This window comes from Brassica rapa, chromosome A07 (genome assembly GCF_000309985.2).
Source record: "Brassica rapa cultivar Chiifu-401-42 chromosome A07, CAAS_Brap_v3.01, whole genome shotgun sequence".
NCBI lineage: Eukaryota > Viridiplantae > Streptophyta > Magnoliopsida > Brassicales > Brassicaceae > Brassica > Brassica rapa.
Window position 1 is genome coordinate 7,951,514 of NC_024801.2, and position 22,208 is coordinate 7,973,721.

General features: G+C 35.1%; 2 protein-coding genes and 1 long non-coding RNA gene across 4 annotated transcripts; 2 read left to right on the plus strand and 1 right to left on the minus strand.

Moving 5' to 3' along the window:
• Window positions 1-1,748: 1,748 nt before the first annotated feature.
• Window positions 1,749-4,172, minus strand: LOC103828561 (serine/threonine-protein kinase OXI1). Its single transcript, XM_009104168.3, has 2 exons — window positions 2,932-4,172; window positions 1,749-2,855 (listed from the first exon to the last, which is right to left on the minus strand). The coding sequence occupies exons 1-2, from the start codon at window positions 3,288-3,290 to the stop codon at window positions 1,970-1,972; spliced, it is 1,245 nt and encodes a 414-aa protein (XP_009102416.1). The 5' UTR covers window positions 3,291-4,172; the 3' UTR covers window positions 1,749-1,969.
• A 1,169-nt stretch (window positions 4,173-5,341) lies between these two features.
• On the plus strand, window positions 5,342-8,352 carry LOC108869089. 2 transcript variants are annotated; one of them, XR_004449627.1, is made up of 3 exons: window positions 5,342-7,440; window positions 7,503-7,690; window positions 7,763-8,352. It is a non-coding gene; the product is annotated as an uncharacterized LOC108869089 (long non-coding RNA). The 2 variants fall into 2 exon arrangements; XR_004449626.1 differs by having other exon boundaries at window positions 5,342-7,690.
• A 3,710-nt stretch (window positions 8,353-12,062) lies between these two features.
• LOC103828562 lies at window positions 12,063-20,467 on the plus strand. Its single transcript, XM_009104170.3, has 17 exons — window positions 12,063-12,813; window positions 12,882-13,251; window positions 13,338-13,412; window positions 13,504-13,566; window positions 13,682-13,867; window positions 13,943-14,566; window positions 14,657-15,391; window positions 15,491-15,772; window positions 15,979-16,131; window positions 16,422-16,807; window positions 17,090-17,537; window positions 17,732-18,049; window positions 18,340-19,090; window positions 19,180-19,238; window positions 19,357-19,821; window positions 19,903-19,941; window positions 20,090-20,467. Exons 1-17 carry the CDS (start codon window positions 12,458-12,460, stop codon window positions 20,261-20,263), a joined length of 5,484 nt encoding a protein of 1,827 aa, XP_009102418.1. The 5' UTR covers window positions 12,063-12,457; the 3' UTR covers window positions 20,264-20,467.
• The last annotated feature ends 1,741 nt before the right edge of the window (window positions 20,468-22,208 follow it).

Consider the following 22,208-nt stretch of genomic DNA (forward strand, 5'->3'; position numbering starts at 1 on the left):
GGCGGAGAGCTCGTCAGGCTCATCGGAGATCTGGCGGAGAGCTCCTCAGGTTCGTAGAAAGCTCGTTTGGCCTCGTCGGATTTGGCCGCCGTAAAACAATTGGAAGTTCATCGGATTTGGATCTGGAGAGTTTGTGGGAGAGAATAGATTAGGGGTACAATAGTATTTTCCCTGTTTAAATTTTAATGGTAAAGATGATTAAGGTAAAAATGAAATGTGGTATTAGAAAAGTGGTATTAGTGACAATTTCCCGTAAAAAAATGCCATTACGTGAAAATAACTTCTTCTTTTCCATGAAATCCTAATAAAAGAGATTTCTAAAAAAATAAATATTTTCTAATCTTAACCAACTAAGATTTTTTTTCTTTTAAAAAAAAAAATCTTTAGAGAGAATTGTAAAATTTTATTTAATAGTAATTTTTACTTAAAACAATTAATGATAAACATGATAGTAAAAATTATTTAATCAACAAGAAAAATTGTAAAAATACTAATATTTTTGAAAATGGCAACTTTTAAAAATAGTTAATAGTAACTGGAAATAATTATTTGATAGAAATTTTAGTTTTTAAAATCCTAGACAAAATATAATTGTAAAATATTATGTCATATTAATTTCCTTTTCTAAAATCCTAAAAATAGCTGTAAAAGAATATTTGATAGTTGTTTTCCTTTTTTTATAAAACAAATCCTAAACAAAAGAAATTTGTATCATATTCTTAAGTCATAACTAAAAGAGAATTGTGAAAATTTATTTGATAATATTTTAAAGAGAGTATTTGATGATGAACATGATACTAAAAAAATTAATTAACAAAAGAAGTGTAAAATTAGTATTGATACGATTTGTATAATAGTAATTTTAAAATTATTTGTTAATAACTAAAAATAATTATTTGATAGCAATTTATTTTTTTATGAAATTCTAATGAGAAGATAATTGTAATAGGTTATATGACAATAATTTTCCTTTTTTAAAATCATAAACAGAATTGTAAAAGAGTATTTAATATTATTTTATTATTATTTTAATTGTAAATAAAAAGACGATTTATAAAATAGAATGTTTTCCTTTTTTTTAAAAAAAACTAACAAAATAAAATTTTAAAGACATATTTAATAAAACATTAAATTAGTACATAAGAACATGTATAATGTTGTCATTGACTCGATTGGTGAATTTGATTTCAGTTCCTTATTCAATTTTTTATTACAGTTGTGTTTAGTTTAAACATTTAGGTATAGTCGTATAGTATTGTCTCTAATTCTAAGTACAAAGTTTATAACAATTCATCTATACACCATGATTATAAAATACAAATATTAACTTAAACTTATGTGTGAAAACGGATTTTAATTATAAAATAAATCTCAAACGACATATGCAAAAAACAATCATAAAACTATAATAAAAGATTTATTATTTTATATTTTTATTAAATTAAAAATCAAACAAAACTCGTTGCAACGTAACGAGCTCATATCTTGTTTTTATATATTTATTACTATTACAATTCCAATCGCATAAACAATTGTTTTTTTTTTGTAAAATCAATGTATATCAAAGTATACAAAATTTCATAAATTTTTTATACAAATCTAAGAGAACTAAATGTACCAAATTCAATTAAAATAATTTAATTTTAATCTAATTAGAACCAAAATAAATGTTAGCTCAACTGAGAATAATATCCTAATATACTGGAAAATTTGAATCTTTCTTAATTATTTAGAGATCATATATTTAATTAAGATTGAAACATAATATATTTAATTATACATGAAAAAAGTATTTAGAACTTATCAGTAAATGAAAACAAATAATAATCATTTGACTATTTAAATATTTATATCCGTATATAATTTCTGAAGAATCGCCTAGTACTAATTAAGTCTAAATCACATAATAGTTGATTATCCTCATAACATAAACATTCTCCTCAGTGTTAAAACTGGAAAAAAAATTAAATTAAAATACCAAAAAATTATTATCACTTTCCAAATCGTTATTGTTATTCAACCCCTTCACCCATTCTCCACCTTTAATCTTCATATCAGCATTACTATTATCATCCTTCTGTTTCTCACGTTCATCTCGGGCAGCAAAAATCTCTTGGACAATATTCTCCACATCCATTTTCGTATTTCCATCTTTACCCTGATCACCTCCATCATCAAGCGCCGGAATATACGGCGGTCTAGAAACTAATAACACTTTCTCCCAATCTACCCCTCTGAAGAATTCATGACCCTTGATTTCTTCAACGCTAATCCTACGGCTAGGATCTTTCTCCAACAACCTTCTAATCAGATCCCGCAACGACGTCGTTTCACCCACAAGATTCGGCGGTTTAGATAAAATCCGGAAAAACGTCTCTTTCCGGTTCGATCCCCTAAACGGCGTCGTCCCATAAAGCATCTCGTACAGAACCACACCTAACGACCACCAATCGACGGCGAAATCGTGACCTCCTCCGGTGATAACCTCCGGCGCGACGTACTCCTCCGTTCCGACGAAGGAGTTCGACTTCTCTCCTGAAGAATCTGACACGGCCAGTGTCGACGACGATGATGATAAGCGCATCGAATTCGATTCTTCCTCCGAGGAGATTCCCGAGCTGCAGAAACTAGCGAATCGGAAGAGACGTTTCTTCCTCCTACCAGGCGACGGAGTTGTTTCCGTGGACGGTGACGGTGACGGCGTTCTCGGAGGGAGATTCGTTGAGAGATCGAAGTCCACGAGCATTAAATGTCCATTGTCTTGGATCATCACGTTATCTGGCTTTAGATCTCTGTAAACGATTCCTTGATTATGCAAATATTCGAACGCGAGTACAAGCTCCGCCGCGTAGAATCTGAAATCAAACCGGCAAATTTAGCAACGAAAAAGATTGATTACATTTAATTTGATCAGTGATAACTAATAATTACCTGATGATCTCGTCGGAGAACATGCTTTCCGATTGCATAATCCTCAGGGAGTTGAGGTTTTTTCCAGGACAATAATCGATCGCATAACCGATTACTTTATCTGTTGATATTACACCGTGAAGAGAAGGGAAGAGAGGATGATCGAATCTGCTCAATACTTCTTGTTCGAAACTCACGCGCCTGTACTCATCCTTCTTTGTGGCCTTCTTCTTTTTCTCGATCGCTTCTCTAAGTATAACCTTCAAAGCAAGCTGTTTATCATCTTCCTTGTCTTTAACCAAGAACACAACCCCTTTCGCGCCACGCCCAAGCAATGACAAAACCTCAAGTCTGTTAAAATCCAGAGTCGGGCTCTGCATCGGACAAGTTTCAAGAAACGCCGACGTTTTGAGATTTTAGGACCGACGGATTTGTTTTTCTTCTTCTCTCTCTTGATTCTGTGGTAGTTGGTGGCAACTTATTATAAAAGAAAAGTTACGCAGTTTTTAAATACTGGTTTGATTTCTCGCCTTGCCTTGCCTTGCCGGGGAAGATTTCAAATTGGTAGGGTTAAAATAAATTAGAAAGTCAGAAAAGAGAAACGAAAAATCGCATGAGATCCGTTGCCATGCGTTTGACCAGGTTAAGCTTTTGAGATCTGAAACTATTTAATAAGAATAAATATATGCTTTATTAATGGTTAAGACCGAATGTTCCCCGTTGTCTGAAACACACACGTTCTGCTTCTTGAGATGTGACGTCATGAATGACGTTTCTCGTGGAGTCGAAAGCATCTGGAAAGCGTGGATTGGAAGATGGAAATTTCGGTTACCAACTTACCATTGAAGACGCGGCGGCCTCCGAGCGTAGAAGACTAGAAGGTATGACCCGTCAGTTATGGGATCCAAATGGGCTTTAACATTAGTCTCTGTTTGGTATACGAAGCCCAAACAGGATTGTTCAAATTTTCTAACTGTTTTATGAGTTATTCACACCACCAATAAGAATTTATTATTTCATATTCAATATCTTTTAAAAAATATATTTTCAAGTTATATTATATTAATTTTAAAATAAATAAATAAAAATAAATAAATAATAATAATAACTGCAAAAAAAAAAGACTTAAAAAAAAAAATTAACGCCGTCAACAAAACACTAAACCATAAATCCTAAACCCTTAGGTAAACCTAAACTCTTGGATAAATCTTAAACCATAAATCAAAAACACTAAACATTAAATCTTAAAATCCTAAACCTTTAATTCTAACCCCTAAACCATTGGATAAAAATAAATAAAAAATATTGGTAGCTTCTAAAAAAAGAATTTTTAAAAAAATATTTTTAACGCCGTCTGAAAAACACTAAACTCTAAATACTAAGCTAAACAATAAACCCTTTGGGGTTTAAGATTTAGGGTTTAGTGTTTTTCTCACAGCATTAAAAATATTTATAAAAAATGTTTTTTTGCAACTAATACTATTTTTTATTTATTTTATTTAAAAATATAATATAAATTGAAAATATTTTATTTTCTTTTTAAGAAAATAATGAATATGGAATAACAAAATATTATTGGTTGATGAACCTACCGAGGCATAACTCGTTTAATATTGTCAAGAGTTTTTTTTCTTTTTCTTTTTCCGGGGTAAACTTCTTTTAAATAGCTCAAGCAGAAGCATACTCTATATAGGATATATATATATATATATATATAAAAGAACTATAAAAGTTTACATGTGTTTTTTACTTGACATGGTGCTAATGCCTAGAGTTTGTGTTGTTGTTTTAAATATATCTTAAAAGTCTACGATACTGGTTCAAACGCAGGGGTTGCGACTGCGGTTGCGGGAGTTTGTTGATGCGGGCGGTTGCGGTTTTTAGCGATTTTAAGAGATTTGTATGACTGGTACTACGGTTAAAAATTGGTGCGTTTGCGGGTGACTTATGACTGATTAACAACCAAATGCGGTAACAGTCAAATAATAAATTAACAATATTTACATTTAATATAATTATAAAAATATCAAAAATCATAAAATTATAATAAATATAAATTTATATTTAGAAAGTTATAATTTTAATTTTTGAAAATTTATTGAAATTGTTTTTATTATAAAATTTTATAATATTAACTAAAATATAATAGATATATTTTAATATTTTCATAATTTTAATTTTAAATTTTTTATTAAATATTTTTACTTTTGTATATATATTGTTTTAAAAAAAAGAAAAAAATTTTACCCTCCCGCAATCGCCCGCAACCGCAAACGCTAGCTGGAGCCCGCTTTTGAATTTATGAGATTCAGAGCGGTTTGAAGCGGTTTATAGCGATTTGAGTGATTGTTGCAAACCGCCGACAACCGCTACCAACTGCAAAAGCTGCATTTGCGGGTGGTAGCAGGAAAACCAGTCGCCTCCTTAATGGTCTAGCTAGTTATAATATTTGTGAAGAATTTTTTTTTGTTTATAGAGAGAAATACAAAAATTCTAAGCCTCAAGCGAAAAGAAGATTTTGGCCCATTAAAATAAAATTTTGAAAATCAGAGATATATAAATAAAGCAATATCTATATCTATCTATATAAAAATATGTTTCTCTCCTTCTTAAGCATGCCACATGGAATTCTATGTCATAAACTCAGAGCATCAGAAGCTGACACGTAGCCAGTTATTTTCGCGTTTTCTTTCTTTCGTTTAGTTCTTGGGCCATAACGATAATGTTTCTTCTTCTTCTTTTATGGGCTTTTAATGAGTTGTTGCTTTGTGACCTACAAATAATATTAATTGGGCTTCACATAACATAAAGAAAATATTAATCTAAATAGTTGGGCTTCACATAAAAGACAAAAATATATCTCAATTTTCATTTTTCTTCGATAGTCTCCACTGCAGATTCTAGGGTTCACGTATCTGCTTACGTCAGGCTACCATGGAGGTTCTAGAGTGTTGTCCGAGACAAATATTCGTTTGGATACTTTGTGTCGATTGCCGTTCCTGTAGTTACGGTTGCGATTCATCTCCTCTGATTCGTTACGGGATGAGGTGAATCATCGCCATTAACATCTTTGTTAACTCTTTGGACCTTAATCCACTTGGCTACATCCGCCCCTACTTGGGAGATTACTCATTCATTGCTCCTTATCTCCCTCACAGTCAGTGGAATCTTGCTATATAAAGGTTTAGACCTTATGCCTTGAACAACATCCTCACCATTCCTAATACTAGAAAAACTTCCTTTAGTACAATGGCTAATTCATTTGTTGTGTTTGCTGATTTTAAATTGCTGATAATATGTTGTTAGAGATGGGAAGATCATTACTTTCTTCTAAATCATTGGGATCTTCGCAAACCGATTGACCCGGAATGGCAACCTTTTCCCATCTGCTTGCGGCGTTGAAGGCAGGACGTTGTAACACCACCGTCAAAGTTCGGTATCTTTATCGACATGCTCCTCCTATTACCTGTGACCAGAAAACTTACTTATTAAAGCATTCAATGCGATCTTCACACATGCAAAGAGGTGGAACTGCGACTATAAAAGGGTAAGCTTTCCTACCATAGTACCATGAGAACCATATCCTCATTCTGTTGAGACAAACCAGTAATCTTATTTTCATCAAAATGGCTAAAGAAACAGTATTTCTTTCTGATTTGAAGACGGGATAATGCTCCTCCACCGTTCAAGTGTGATTGCTCCGTTTTTGGGAGGCCGGGAACGTCAGACGCGGTATTGAACTCATGGAGTGGATATGCCCACAGGTTTGTTCTGATCCTCCATTTGATTTCATAGCTTGAAATTTTTTTAGTTATATTTTTTTACATTTCCGTTAAGTTGAATTTTTATTACCAAGTGTTCCTGATTAGATCTTCACTGACTTCTGTTTAGGTTTAACGTCAGTGAAGGTTTTGAAAATCTCACAGCTATGAATCTTCATCAGTAATTGTATGTCTATGTCGTTTAGCGTTGTTTGTTTTTCGATTCATCTTCTCTTAGGCGTTAAAACTTGCATTGATTCATGTCATTAACGAAGTCTTGGCTATTTCGACCCACTGAACCACGATAGCTCATTCAGTGACTCTTATCCCTCATCAATCAGTAAATCTCCACTTGTAAAAAAGTAAGCCTCATCCCTTGAAAATCATCTTCACATTCCAATAGCAATAGAAATTTTTCAATATAATTTTTTTTATATGGATTGACACCGACTAGGGTGTTTTGAAAAGGTTAGTGGAGGAGACGGTGGTGGTGGTAGCCAATATCATGACGGCACTGAAACTGATAGGAAGAAGAAACGTTACCATCGTCACACCGCTCAACAGATTCAACGACTTGAATCGTATTTTCTTCTCTCTTTTTTTTTTTTTTTTTTGATTCAGACACTCTTATAATGGTTTGAATCTCTTGCAGGAGTTTCAAGGAATGTCCTCATCCAGATGATAAGCAGAGGAACCAACTTAGCAGAGAATTGGGTTTGGCTCCAAGACAAATCAAGTTCTGTTCCAGAACAGAAGAACTCAGCTTAAGGTTATGTGTCTTAATCTCTCTCCCTTTTGTGTGTTTAAAATGTTGTCTGAATAAGATAGTAGGCACAACATGAGAGAGCAGATAACAATGCACTAAAGGCAGAGAACGACAAGATTCGATGTGAGAACATAGCCATTAGAGAAACACTCAAGCATGTTATATGCCTTAACTGTGGAGGTCCTCCCGTTAGTGAAGATCCTTACTTCGATGAGCATAAGCTCCGGATTGAAATGCACATCTTAGAGACGAGGTTTTGTTTATCGATTATGGTTTAATCATTCAAGCGCCCTCCTCATTTCTGAATCTGATCTTTATTGCACAGCTTGAAAGTATGTCAACGGTTGCATGAAAGTACATGGGAAGACCAATCTCCTCCCTTCTCTCAACGCTACACCCAATGCACATCTCACCGTTGGATCTGTCCATGACTGGTGCTTCACTGGATTTTGATCTTCTTCCAGGTAGTTCTATGCATCCTCAGCCTAATAATTTCGTTACTATATCAGACATGGACAAGCCTCTTATGAACGACATTGCTTTGACTGCGATGGAAGAACTGCTTAGGCTTTTTTTAACACAAACGAACCTCTCTGGACTAGAGCTGATGGTGGCGGCGGTAGAAGCGTTCTAAACTTGATGCTCAGGTTTATGTGTTTGCAGAGTTTGACTATGAAACCGGTGCTGGTCAATGCTTCCTCAGTAAGTAAGATGCTCAAATAATAGTGTGTTAGTTACGATCATGAAAAGCAACAAAATCATGGTCTTTAGATTCTCAATGGTGCATGTATGATAGTATTTAAGTTCAGAAGATTATACATAGACTGTCTCAGATTTTTGAAGAATTATACAATCAGTTTATGGTTACATGGTTTGAACCTCTCACACTAATTATATATTTGTCCATCAGGCTCACTTGCACCCTCTAATCCCTTTTGTCACTATTATTTGTTGTTCAATGTATAGATAAAAGGTCATGGTTATTTTCATGAACTTTAAATAAATTCAGTCATGAGAGCTTGACCATTAAGTATATGAATAGGCTACTAGATTTTTCTTCAAGGTTGTTTTGAATGAATGAATCAAAGACCATTTCTTATGAAAATTGTATTCATTGGAGCACATGAATAAATTAATTAATAGCATTTAGAATTAACTACATGAATCATACAAAATGTTACGCAAATCATAAAAGAAAATTAACCTTTAGTTATTTTTTTTTTATCATTTGTGAATGGTGTTACCCATTTATTGTTTACAATACCCATTTTACAATATCATAAATTTCATGCTACAATAATTTTTTTTTCTCATCTATATAAATAAATTAAACAAAATATTATAAATACTGAAACTCTTCAAAAAAACATATTTTAAATATAATGATAAATACAATACAATGTATAATAAAGTAATATATATATATATAAAGAAAATAATAAAGAAAATAATTTACTAAATTAAATCACTTAAACTTAGCACAAATAAATTAAATAATTTTATTCATTTACAAAAAACTACAAAATATTCAATCAAAACTATAAAAATTAAGAAACTAATAGAAAAAAAATAAAACTAAACTATTTATGTAATAGTAAACAAAGACATAGATTACATATGCATCAAAGATATCTGCTTTACACCTATGCAACGACCTTAACGAATTAAAATATTTGAAACAGAATTTTATAGTTATATATTTAAGTGTTAATTTAGAATATAAAGAATTAGATTTATACTTTCACTATTTTACTCGGTTTTTATATTTATTTCTAGCCTAGCATTTACCGTAACGAAATGCAATCATGTTGACCCAATATTCATACAAATGATAATCAAGAGAACCACAAACGTATTCTTAAGAACTTAAAATATAGTAAACCACAATTAACCAACCAATTTTGGATTCAAAATTATCAAAAACCATAAAAGGAGAGCACCACATACACCTCATTCACTGAAGATATGAGCCACTTTTTATTTAATGAAAGCCCAGACATATTTAATTGAAACCAAACACATAAGCACACGGATCAAAGCCCATCAGACACCCGATTAAGTGGTACGATACGTTCAATACGCCAACACGTGTCACTGCTATAGAAAGTGAGTTTCCACGTGAATAGGCTAGGAGTGAGACCAACAATTTTTTATATATATAGATATATAGTAATTTATTGTTTAACTACTATATCAAAAATTAATAAGTAACAATATTATTAAGGCTATAAATGTTCAATGCATGAGATTGCGGGAGATGATGTGGGATATGATGAAGTCACCATTCACATGGTGATAAGTTAATAGTTTTTATTTATTGACTAAATATTATAAATGTCAAATTCAAAACACATGTGGTTTAAAATGCTAAGAAATTTAGTAAAACGCACTTTACAGTAGTTTATAAGGTTTGGTTTGAGTGTTATTAATCATTTTTTGTTAGTTTAATATTACACTCATAAATCATATACAAATTTGTCAATTTCAATTTCATATGATCATGTGATTATTTTGAAATATATTTAATTAAAACTTTGATGGTTCAGATACTTTGAATCTTTTCGATTTTAAATATCAGAACTGACCATACACGAAATGTATTCGAAAATTACAAATATTTTACATTTATTTTAATTAAAAAATCTGTTATGATCCAGACCCGAAGAAAACCGATTCAAGTCTAAACCAAAAATTTCCAAATACTTATTTAGATCCCAATATTTAGGATTGGAAGGACCAAGACCCAAAAAACCCAATCCAAACCTAACTTGAATGGCCATGCTAGTTTAAACCAAAACCAAATTGGAACCGTATGTGATTCAATAATCTTTTGAATTTTATTAAAAAACAGAAAAACTGATGCGAACAGATTTGAAAAATTATCGGTTACTAGACGGGTTCAAAACACTCAATTAAAATAAATATCACCATTCAAACATTTGTCGTACATTATTTATTATATATGTTACCATTCATATATTGTTTTAAACAGTTTGTTTTAGATAAAATCATAATTGTTTTGCACAACGCGTTTTTCATGCACAAACCACAGTTAAACCGTTCTACAATATTTGTGGTCGGAATGTTGACAGTGGCACCACTGCACCATAGTTAATGCCGTTTCCACCGAATACAAATTACTTTTATTCAAGAACACTGTGCGGTAGGCCTGGGAATTCAATCCGAGTTTCGATCCGATCCAAAAATTTGAATATCCGGAGGGACCGAATCTGGATCCGGATAATAAAATATTGATCCGTCAAAGCCGGATCTGGATCCGGATATTTTAACTTTTTAGTCTGGATATCCGGATCCGTAAGTCTTATTAATAACTATTTCAAAAATAGTAATATCTATATATAAAAATTAATTTTATTTAACATATTTCATTTTTATAATAGTATATATAAATCTTATATAAATTTTATAATATTATACATAGAAATAATTAAAAACATTAGATATATTTTTATTTTTAAATTATTGTTTATATTTTATATATATTAATATTATTTTTTATTTATTTTAAGGATCCAAATCCGGATCTGGATAAGGATAGTAAACTTATGGATCCGCCGGATAAGGATCCTGATCCAGATACCTTAAAATCGTCTGGATAGCCGATCCGTCCCAGGCCTAGTGTGCAGTTGAGGGTAAATAAACTAGGGGAACCCAAAATCCAAACCAAACCCGATCCGATAAAAACAAATCCAAACCCGGCATAAATACCGAATGGATCTTGTTTTATGGTATTTCGGATTATGGGTATTATCCGAACCGAACCTAAATGGATACCCGATAGAATCCGAAACATTCAAAATTTCTATAACATGATCTCAATTCCTAATATGTATTCAAAATATATTGAACATCTAAAATAATTATCTATTATATGAAGATTGATGGTTGAAGGTGGCAGTTGAAAGTTGAAGTTTTTAGATTTTGGTTTTGTTTTCATTGAATAATGTTTTTCATTTCATGAGAACTTAGTTTTCTTTTTATGCTTTCATTTATTTAGTTTTTTTTAATCAATAACTATGTTTACCTTTCACTTGATTTTGAATGAACACATTTGATGTTCCTTTCTTTTTTTGAACCGATTTTATTTATGTTTTGATTACAAAATATGTACAAATCAAGTATTTTAAAAGGGCAATTGTCAATAATAACACCTTTTGAAGTTTATGTCTCAAAAATAGCACTAGAAGGAGAAAGTCACAAAAATGACATTCATTAAAGGGTAAAATATCCCTAATACCCTTGGTTTAAAATTAAATAAACAAACAAAAATAAATAAAAATAATTAAAATAAAAATAAAAAAATAAAAAATAAATTTTTTTTATAGTTTCAGATTATATGTTTTCAGATTCGAAATTTTTATAATTTTTTTTTTGAAATTTTTTTTTTGAAATTTTTTTTTTTTCAAATTTTCTTTTTGTAATTTAAAAATACTTTTTGAAACTGTTTTTAAAGTTACAAAATAGATATAAATCATGTACATTTAAACCGCAGAACGATTGAGACCCGAACCCGAAAGTACATCGGGTTGTACCGGTTCTTTGAAGATTTACTAACCCGATCCAAACCCGATAGAACCCGAACCGGTCCAGAACCAAATATTCATATAATCCGAATGAGACTGATTTTGATAAATCCGAAAAATCGAAACCTGATTGAACTAATCTAAAACCCGATTGGGACCCTGAATGTGAAGGCCTAAAATAAACAACACGTAGTTTGAAGGGAGAATGAATGGGTGAAATCAATTTATTGAATAGGTGCATTATCGTCATTTTGATTTTCCCTATCTCTCTCACAAGTCACACCCCTAATTGATAATAACCTCCTAATTAAGTTATTGTTCGCAGCTCAATGGGATCGATCCCGTGACCAAGAACTCAAACTCTCTTTCTCGCGACCCTCCTCTGACCCCGTCATCGTCGCGTAACTTCCCAAAAACCTCACCGGCGAGAAATTTTCGTAAGGGAAGAGTTTCCCGTTGACCTACCTCACCGTGGAATGGACTCGATTGTATGCACCGCACTGGAGGAAATCTGTTGTGAGGGAAACACAGGGATCCCTCTGGTTTCCCTCTGGTCACGGCTCTCTCCTCCTCCTCTATCTCCTTCCGTCAAGTCACATGTCTGGAGAAACCTGCTCTCAATCCCTCAGCTCCAGTTCAAGGCGAAGAACACTGTCTACGGATCATCAGATCCTTCGATTCAACTGCTGGAAGATGCTCATAGACTCGATTTGAGGATCATCGCGAATGAGAAGCTCCGAGGTAACTTCGTAGGCTTGTACGACGCTCAGTCCAATAACACGACTATCTCAGCCGTTCAACGACGCGTTCTCGAGCGGCTAGCTGTTGCTCGGTAAGCTTTTTTTGGTTCTTCAAATTCAGTTTAGTTACTCTATTGAGAGCTTTGAATTGTAATTGCAGATCCAACGGTGTTGCACAAAATCTACTTGCTAAAGAGTTTAACATCCAAGGGAGGAACTTCTTTTATATCGTGAAGCAGCTCGAGTCTCGAGGTTTGATTGTTAGGCAACCTGCGATTGTGAGAACAAAGGAAGTTGATGGTGAAGGAGATTCCAAAACCACCTCATGCGTTAGCACCAACATGATTTACTTAAGTAGTTACTCCAAGCCTTTGGGTTCTCAGCAGAGGTTTGAAATCTGTAAAGAGGACCCTACTGCTCCCGGAGAAAAAAGTACTCAGTCTGAGATTACAAAAGAGGATACGCTCATAAAAGATTTTCTACCAGCAATGCAAGCAATTTGTGATAAGCTTGAAGAAGCTAATGATAAGGTTAAGTGCAACTACTCTTTTTTTTTTTTTTTTTAAATCAAGCTGGATCTTTCTAGCTCCATATAAAAAAAATTCTTGTTGTGCAGGTTCTAGTCGTCTCAGACGTTAAGCAAGACCTTGGTTATCTGGGTTCACATTCAAGGCATAGAGCTTGGAGAAGTGTAATATATAACTTTTTCTTCTTGTTTAATTGTATAGACATATCTTTAGAACTTAATTCGAGTTCAGTGATGATATTCTGAATGACACCAGGTTTGTCGCCGATTGACGGAGTCTCATATAGTAGAGGAGTTTGATGCTGTGGTGAACAATAAGGTGAGCTATATTATCTCATTCCGTCATTCTCTGTATATGCTGGCCATTTGCCTTTTATGAAGCATTTCTGTGTTTGAATTCAATACTGTTTTCCGTGTGGGTTTTCCTTTTGTAGGTGGAAAGATGCCTCCGTTTGCTAAAAAGTTTTTCAGAAAAAGATTTTATCTATTGTGGGAAAAAGCAATTCCTGAAATTTGGAAGGAGTACTCAAAAAACAGAACAAACTTTGGAACTTCCAATAGATAATCAAATTTATGATATGGTTGATGCTGAAGGATCTAAAGGCTTAGCTGTGACGGAGGTATTCATTTGATGGCTTACAGTCTTTTGGAGAAATTTGAATACTTGAAGAGTCTTAAATTGTTACTTTTACCAGGTATGCGAAAGACTTGGCATTGATAAGAAGAAGAGCTATTCTCGGCTTCATAGTATCTGTTCACGAGTCGGGATGCATCTACAGGCAGAAAGCCACAAAAAGACTACAGTGTACAGAGTTTGGACTTCTCGTAATGCGGGGACCGATTCTGCTGATTTGTTTCCAGATAGAGCTGAAACTATTAGCAGGGAAAGTAACGTACCGACTAATGATTCCAGCACACCTCATGTTACTGGTGGATTGGCTCAGCCTTTCATCAAACACAGTCTTGCAGTGGCTGATGCTGACTTTGCTACGCCTCCAAGGTTAACTGATTCTGAATGCAACTCAGGCCAAGTTGCTACACCTGGACGGTTAACTGATTCTGAAAGAAGTTCAGGAGTCCTCCATTGTTCCCCATCTAATGCCACAGGAAGAAATGTGCTTGCATGTCGTAACCTGCAAGAATCATTCCATGAGATCGGTGATAAGGTGGTTGACACTGCAATGGGATCCGCTGATTTGGCTTTATCTGAAATGAATCATCTCGTTCTACCGAAGCCGTCTAAACCAAAAATGCATCAACAACTTCCTATCACTGTTGAAAACGCTCGAAGAGAGCGGAGGATACTTGAGCGCTTGAATGTACTCACTGTTCACTTTATATTTTCTCCATAATTTTCTTCTGCTCCCTTCCAACTAACTGATTGTTTCTTCTTTCTTGGCTGGTCAAAGGAGGAGAAGTTTGTTTTGAGAGCAGAACTACACAAATGGCTTGTCAGTCTTGAGAAAGACAGGAGCACCAAGGTGGATCGAAAAACCATTGACAGACTTCTTAGAAGGCTTCAACAAGAAGGACTCTGTGAATGCATGGCTGTTAGTGTCCCAAATGTAACTAATTGTGGTCGTAACCGTAGCTCTGTGGTAGTTTTACATCCATCTGTTCAAAGATTGACTCCAGAAGAATTTGGTGTTATTCATGATAAGATTAGGTCTTTTGAACTGGGACTCCGTGGCCAGAGTTTGTCAAAGAGAAAAAACAACGAACCAATTCCGATATTGAATGACATTCAGAGAGGTCAAAGTAATGTGGATTTGGATGCACGAGCTAGCAAATCAGGAGCCATGCGAGCCAACGGGTTCGTGCTTGCAAAGATGGTTCGCGTGAAGCTCCTACATTGTTTCCTTTGGGACTATTTTAGCTCCTTACCTGGCTGGGACAATGCCTTTTCTTCTTCACATGATCATAAATTTGAGAATCTGTTTGCACTTGAAGATGCTTTTAGAGCCATGCCACTCGAACTGTTTTTACAAGTTGTTGGATCTACTCAGAAAGCTGATGATATGATGAAGAAATGCAAACAGGGTATGCGTCTTTCCGAGCTTCCTAGCGAAGAGTATAAGCTTCTAATGGATACTCTTGCGACTGGTAGATTATCAATGCTTATTGATATTTTACGCCGATTAAAGGTAATAATAACCGAATTGCATCTCAAGTACATATTTCATGAAAGTGTGCAGTTCAAAAACCAGGTAATTCTATTGCTTGTGCCTATTTTTGTTTTGTAGTTGATTCAGATGGTAAGTAATAGATTCAGACATGACGAGATTGAAGAGAAGTATGCCAATTTGACACATGCAATGGAGCTTATGCCTTATATAGAGGAACCTGTGTTTGTTGCTGCTACACCTAGTGTCATGTCTCTTGATCTTCGCCCACGTATTCGGCATGACTTTATTCTATCAAATAGAGATGCTGTAGATGAATATTGGCTAACTTTAGAGTATTGCTATGCCGCTGCTGATCACAGAGCTGCTAAGCAAGCATTTCCGGGATCTGTTGTTCAAGAGGTATAAGCTTGATCTTCTATAGCATGGCTTATTATATAGATACAACAGCTGATTGTATATTTTTTTCATGGACAAAAAAAAAACTATAACACTCATCATAATATATATGCATGTTACGCGTATATCTGTCTTCTATATTATCATGTGATGTTAATTTTCAGCTGCCTGGTATTTAGAAAACAGCTTCTAACTGTCAGTTCTTCTAGGTTTTCCGTTTTCGTTCTTGGGCCTCAGATTGCGTCATGACAGCAGAACAGCGTGCTATGCTCTTAAAGCGTATTGCAACTGATGAGAAGGAAAAACTCTCATTCAAAGAGTGTGAGAAGATCGCCAAGGATCTGAACCTGAGTTTAGAGCAGGTAAATATGTTTGTGCGGTGCTGTATAAATTGTTAAAAATGTCATGGTCACTTCGTTATGTGAGACCAGGTGGTAATTTCGCCACTAGTTTTCTTATGGTCTTTTTGATCTTAGAAATCATGCCGACTGGGAACCTTCATTCTGTAGTTTTTCAGTTTGAATCTAATTAAAGATCTATTTAAAGCTTTCTCATCTCTGGTTCAGGAATAAAGCTGACCTGGATGTTCTCTGTTTTTTTTTCTTCTTGATTTTTGGGTGAGATATCTTATATTTTTGTTTGCATACTTCAGGTTATGCATGTCTATCATGCGAAGCGTGGAAGACGCCTGAAATCAAAAGATAAAAATCACGCTGTAGAAAATAGCCCTTCTCCATCTTCTGGGAAAAGAAAAAGAGAAACTCCCGTAAAGGCTACTGGAAAAGGTGCCAGATCCAAAATAATAGATGAACAGAACGTTCTAAATTCAGATGCTATTGATGCCTCAAATAGTGAGAATATTCGAAATACGATACAAGAAGACCAAACCCACATTCGGATGAATCAACAAGAAAATGAAGAGATAAGGGATCTTACTGAAGATGAGGGGCAGTGTTCTTCTCTAATCAACCAGTATGCAAGTTCAAAGACCGCATCAACTCCTGCACAAAGATTTTCATGGACAGATGAGGCGGACAGGTAAGCTTGACACACCAATGAAACTTCAGTAGTATAGATAGCTATGTGTTTATATGAGTAGTGGTAGAAAAAAAAAAAAAACAACGTGTTCTTATTGCAAATGTCCAATGTAATGTTGGTTTTAGGAGTCTCTCTTCAGAGACTTTATGTTTTGGTGGGCTCAATACCTTAAGAGTTCCATACGATTGAGTGTTCATTAATTCATGCTTTAGGCATTTTCCTATCTGAGATAGGGTATTATAGCTGATTGGGTTACACCACTGACAAATATTCTCTTGTCAGGAAATTGTTGAGTCAATATGTTAGACACCGCGCAGCTCTGGGGGCAAAATTTCATGGAGTAAACTGGGCTCAAGTTCGTGAACTGCCCGCACCTCCTTTAGCTTGCAAGCGACGGACTCAAACATTGATGAAGAATGATAAATTTCGGAAGGCGGTTTTGAGGCTTTGCAATATACTCAGTGAGCGCTACGCAAAACATCTAGAGACGAAACAGAAGTGTTTGCCTGAGAGCAGTAGTTCACATGTTCTTGTCAGAACGGATTCTGGTTTTGTTGAGCATGGTAAAGATATTTTTTCTGATGATGAAAAATGGGACGACTTCAGTGAAAATAGTATACGTCAAGCCTTTGATGATATTCTTGAGCTCAAGAAGATGGCTAAACTGGTGGCCCCTAAACGGGCGAAGCCTAGCTCTCGGGAATGGTCAAACAGAGATATAGTTGATGAGGTGCATACTTTTACTTCCTTTTCTTTTCTTTTTCACCATCCTTACAATTACTTCGCCTCACTTTGATATTTCATGTTATTGCTACATTTACTGGAGCCTTTTGCCATCTCATTCGTCCTCACCTGGAAGGTCTTAATTTCAATGGTTCGTCCTTTTTGGGCAATTTATGATAAACTAAAATTATGAACTTGCAGGGGAGTGAAACTGTTCCACCTGCAATTCGCTCAGACGACATTGAAAATCCTTCTGTGGATCAAGTTAAAGATACATCTCGACGATCTGGACACTATCGTTTTCATCAAACCTTTAACCCTTTAGATGGAAACGGCAATGGTAATATACAAGTAAGGAAGTCTCTGGCAGTTTCTACTGCTGTAGAGCTGTTAAAGCTTGTCTTTCTGAGCATGCCCACTGCACCTGGTATGCCAAATCTGCTGGAAGATACCTTAAGACGATATTCAGAGAGAGACCTGTTTACAGCCTATAGCTACCTTCGAGACAAGAAGTTCCTGGTAAACTACTTATCACTTTCCTGTTGCAGAACTAAAATTGATGGCTACTTCTAGATTTTATGAAGAGGCATATGAGTGTCCGGGTGAAGCTCCATGTTTGACTTTGATGTATTATCTTTTCTTCCTTTTGTTGGTTTGATTTTGCTGTCAAAACCACATTGCGTGCATACTTGATGTTTAGATGACATGGTGGATGAGAAACACCTTCCTTAATCTCACTTTGATGTTTTCTTCTTAATATTCTATATCAAAGCAAACTGAAGGTCATTACTTTTATTAATACGTTCCAGGTTGGTGGAAGTGGTGGACAGCCATTTGTGCTTTCGCAGAACTTCTTGCATAGTATTTCAAAGTCTCCATTCCCGGTTAATACTGGGACAAGAGCAGCCAAGTTCTCCCGTTGGCTTCTCGAAAATGAAAGAGACCTGATGGCTGGGGGAGTCGCTCTTACTTCGGATTTGCAATGTGGCGATGTTTTAAATTTCTTTTCACTGGTTTCTTCCGGTGAACTCTCTATATCTGTATCCTTGCCCGAAGAAGGTGTTGGAGAGCCCGGAGATCGAAGAGGTTTAAAACGAAGATCTGATGAGATAGAGGAATCTGAAGCGGATAGTGCTAAGAAACAAAAGCTACTCGGAGAAGGTGAAATCAACTTCCGAAAGGAAAAGGGTTTCCCTGGTATAGCAGTATCTGTTCGCCGTGTAACTCTACCAACAGCTAACGCAATAGAGTTGTTTAAAGACGATGACTCTCGCACTGGTGAACTTCACTTCAACCGGGTAGTAGCAAATAGTGGCTGTGAATCTGATGATTTGAAGGAACTTTTCGACTCTACAGATGCTACAGTCGTACCAGGCAGTCTAGGTGATTCTCCCTGGCAAGCGATGGCCAGTTATGCTAGTGTTGTTATGGCCAAATCTGCAGGCGAGCAAGTGGGTGTATTCACTCCTGGTGTTTTTGAAACCGTTTCCGATGCCCTTCAGAAAGCTGGTGACCATGGTCTGAGCATTGAAGAAGTTCAACGTCTTATTGATATTCCAGGTAAAAGCATCAGGCAAATTGGATTGTACGCATGTGTTAACTAGTTTCTTCAGTGTTATTTCTAACCTCTGCCGCTTGTTCATCTGCAGGCGAGGAAACTTTTGATTGTGTTGTAAATGTTCTTCAAACATTTCGGATAGCTTTGAAGGTTTCTTCTTTACATCTCTTATTTGTCAATCACTTCCATATTCTGCGGAATATTTACAGTTTGTATCCTTTTTTAACAAGGAACTTTCTAAACAAGACTCTATTATGTTAACATCCAGGTAAATGGGTATGATGATTCCCGTGTTGTCCATTCCTTCTACCGATCAAAGTACTTCTTGACAATGGAGGAAGGGAAAACCTCAGACGATAATCTTCAACGGCCTTTACCAGTGAATTACCTAGAGAAAGCTGTTGGGGAACATAGGTCAAACGATGTCTCTAGGATCGGCATTGCTTCACAGAACGAGCGTGAGCACGTTGCTGGTAACAGCGTTCACAAGGTTACAATTCTTAACCTTCCTGAAACGGCTCAAACAAGCGGTTTGCACGAAGCATCTATGAAAAGTCCATCTGTTACATTTGGAATGAGTTTCGGAGGTGAAACAAAGGAATCTACTTGTGAAAAATCACCTGTGCCTATATATCCATGGGTAAACGCAGATGGGTCCATAAATAAAGTCGTCTTTGATGGACTTGTTCGCCGTGTTCTAGGTACCGTGATGCAAAATCCCGGTATACCTGAGGTAAAAAAAATGCTTCTCCCTTTTCCTCACAACTATATAATCTTTATTAATTATTAATCAAAATCATTCCATTTGTGGCAGGACGAGATCATAAACCTAATGGATGTACTAAATCCTCAGGTAATTTACAACCCATCTGTATCCTAAACCTCTTCTCCAACGGTTTCATATGCAGAAACTTATTAATGCTCGTCTTGTGTCTCTATATATATGATCTGTGGTTGGTCTCTGATAACATTATATATGTATCTCTTTTTGCAATTCTCAGAGCTGTAGGAAGCTTCTGGAGTTGATGAGACTCGATGGGTATGTGAAAGTGAGGGAAATGATGCAAACCAAGTTCACCGGTCCTCCGTCTCTGCTAAACAGTCTCCCCAAAAAACAGGAGCTTATCAGCCGCAAACACTTGTTTGCCAACTCCAAGGGACTCTTTACCTTATGAATGTAGTAAGATATGCAATAATTCACTTTTGTTTCTAGATTCATATCTTCAAGAATATTGTATGCTTCTTTCAAGTTTCATTTAGGAAAATAGTCTGAAGTAGCATTTTATAGAAGATGTACATCTTTCAAAACAAAGTTAAATGTAATCTTTCTTGGTCGAACAGCTTCATTTAACCAAGTTTAATATTAATCATTAACCATAGTGTATGATACAAATAACTTCAAATAAAAAATAGGTTTGACTTATTTATTTACTGATTTAGTGTTTGTTTTTGGGATTTAGTGTTAATTATGAATAAAAGAATACTGGTTAATATAGTGCTTTTTGGTATTAAAAATCAAAATAAGAATAATTATGCGATAGATTTAACAGTTTAGGATAGTAGTAACATTATTAAATTAAAAATATTAAGAAACGATATCAAAGAGTTTCCTTTTTGTTGCCTTATCTGAGAAATTAATTTTCTTTTTTAAGGTTGCGTTATTTCCTTTTTTTTTTTCCAACCTCTAGCGTTTCTTTATATAAACTAAGTAGCGCATACGTTTTCTACCACCAAACACCAGATTAAGGACTTTGCTTTAGTATCTCTTATAAGAAGTCTCAACTAGTTTTATATCTCTCCAAGTTTCTTCTCTCAGTCATATTCTTTTGGCTCAATAATTCGTTCGAAGCGAAACATGGCGATAGAGAAACAAGAGTGCTCTCGTTCGGACGACGAACTCTCTCTCGTTTTCCAGACATCCTTGCGATCACCATCTTCTACAAATAAGAAGAGAAACAACCTCGATTCTAACTCGTCCGTACCTTCTACTTGTGCAGTCATCATCATAGACGACGATGACGAAGAGGAAACCCTAGAGTCGAAGAAGAGAAAGAACCTCGATTCTAACTCGTTGATACCTTCTAGTACTGGTGGAGTCATCATCATAAACGACGATGAGGAAGAGCCTTCAAAGAAGAAGCCAAGATTGGGGTCTTGGTGGGACGAGGTTGATTCCTTCGACGAATTAAGTTCCGTGTTCAAGAGGTTACCAATAATGCATTCAAGCTTTTCCTCAACTAATCTTCCCGAGACGAAGACGAAGGAGGATAAGAGATCATTGTCTTCAAGTGATCATGAGAATTTGCTTGGTTACAGCGATAGTGTTACTAGTAACAACAAGGTAAATCAAGATCGTTTAGGATATGGCCACGTGTCGCTTCCAAGTCTTGGCGGCTACGTCAAAGACATCGTAACTCCTGTGGATTCCTCCTTTCCTTCTTCGTCTACTGGTCTTCTGGAGAAGAAGACAAATACAAACAAGGATTACGAAAGCCAGTTATCATCATCAAATCATCACGGTGATAATTTCATTGGTTTTAGAGAGGACGAGATTGTCGGTGAGAGTACTGATAATAGCAGTAATAAGGGTATTCGACACGTGTCACTTGAGGAGTTGGGTGTTTCGGTGGAAGATCTCAAGAGTATGCCATGGGAAGCGTTTGATCCTACATGGGAGATTAGGTCAGTGACGATGGATCCTTTGCTTGGTGGCTACGTCAGTGACATGTTCTCTGCTAATTAATCCCTACGCTTAATTGTTCGTTGTTCTTCTTCTTAATTCTCCTATATGTAAAACCAACGTCAATTTGATTGATCATGTTTAATTTCTCTATATTCATCTTGTTAATCTTTTTTTTTTTTCTGTCTGCGTTCATCTTGTTAATCATATGAGAGAAATTGATGTTTCTATTTGAGATCAGTTCTAAATTGCCTTTAGTTATTTAAAAATTTTGAGTCATGGAAAGTCTTTTAATTGAAAGAGATGACTAAATATACTAAAAACTTACGAATTCAATCTAAATTTTAACTTTGAACTAGTAAAATTGAAAGAGACACAAAAGAATAATATATGGACACACAGTATGGTCTCGTTTACTACAACTACAACTGCGTGGATAT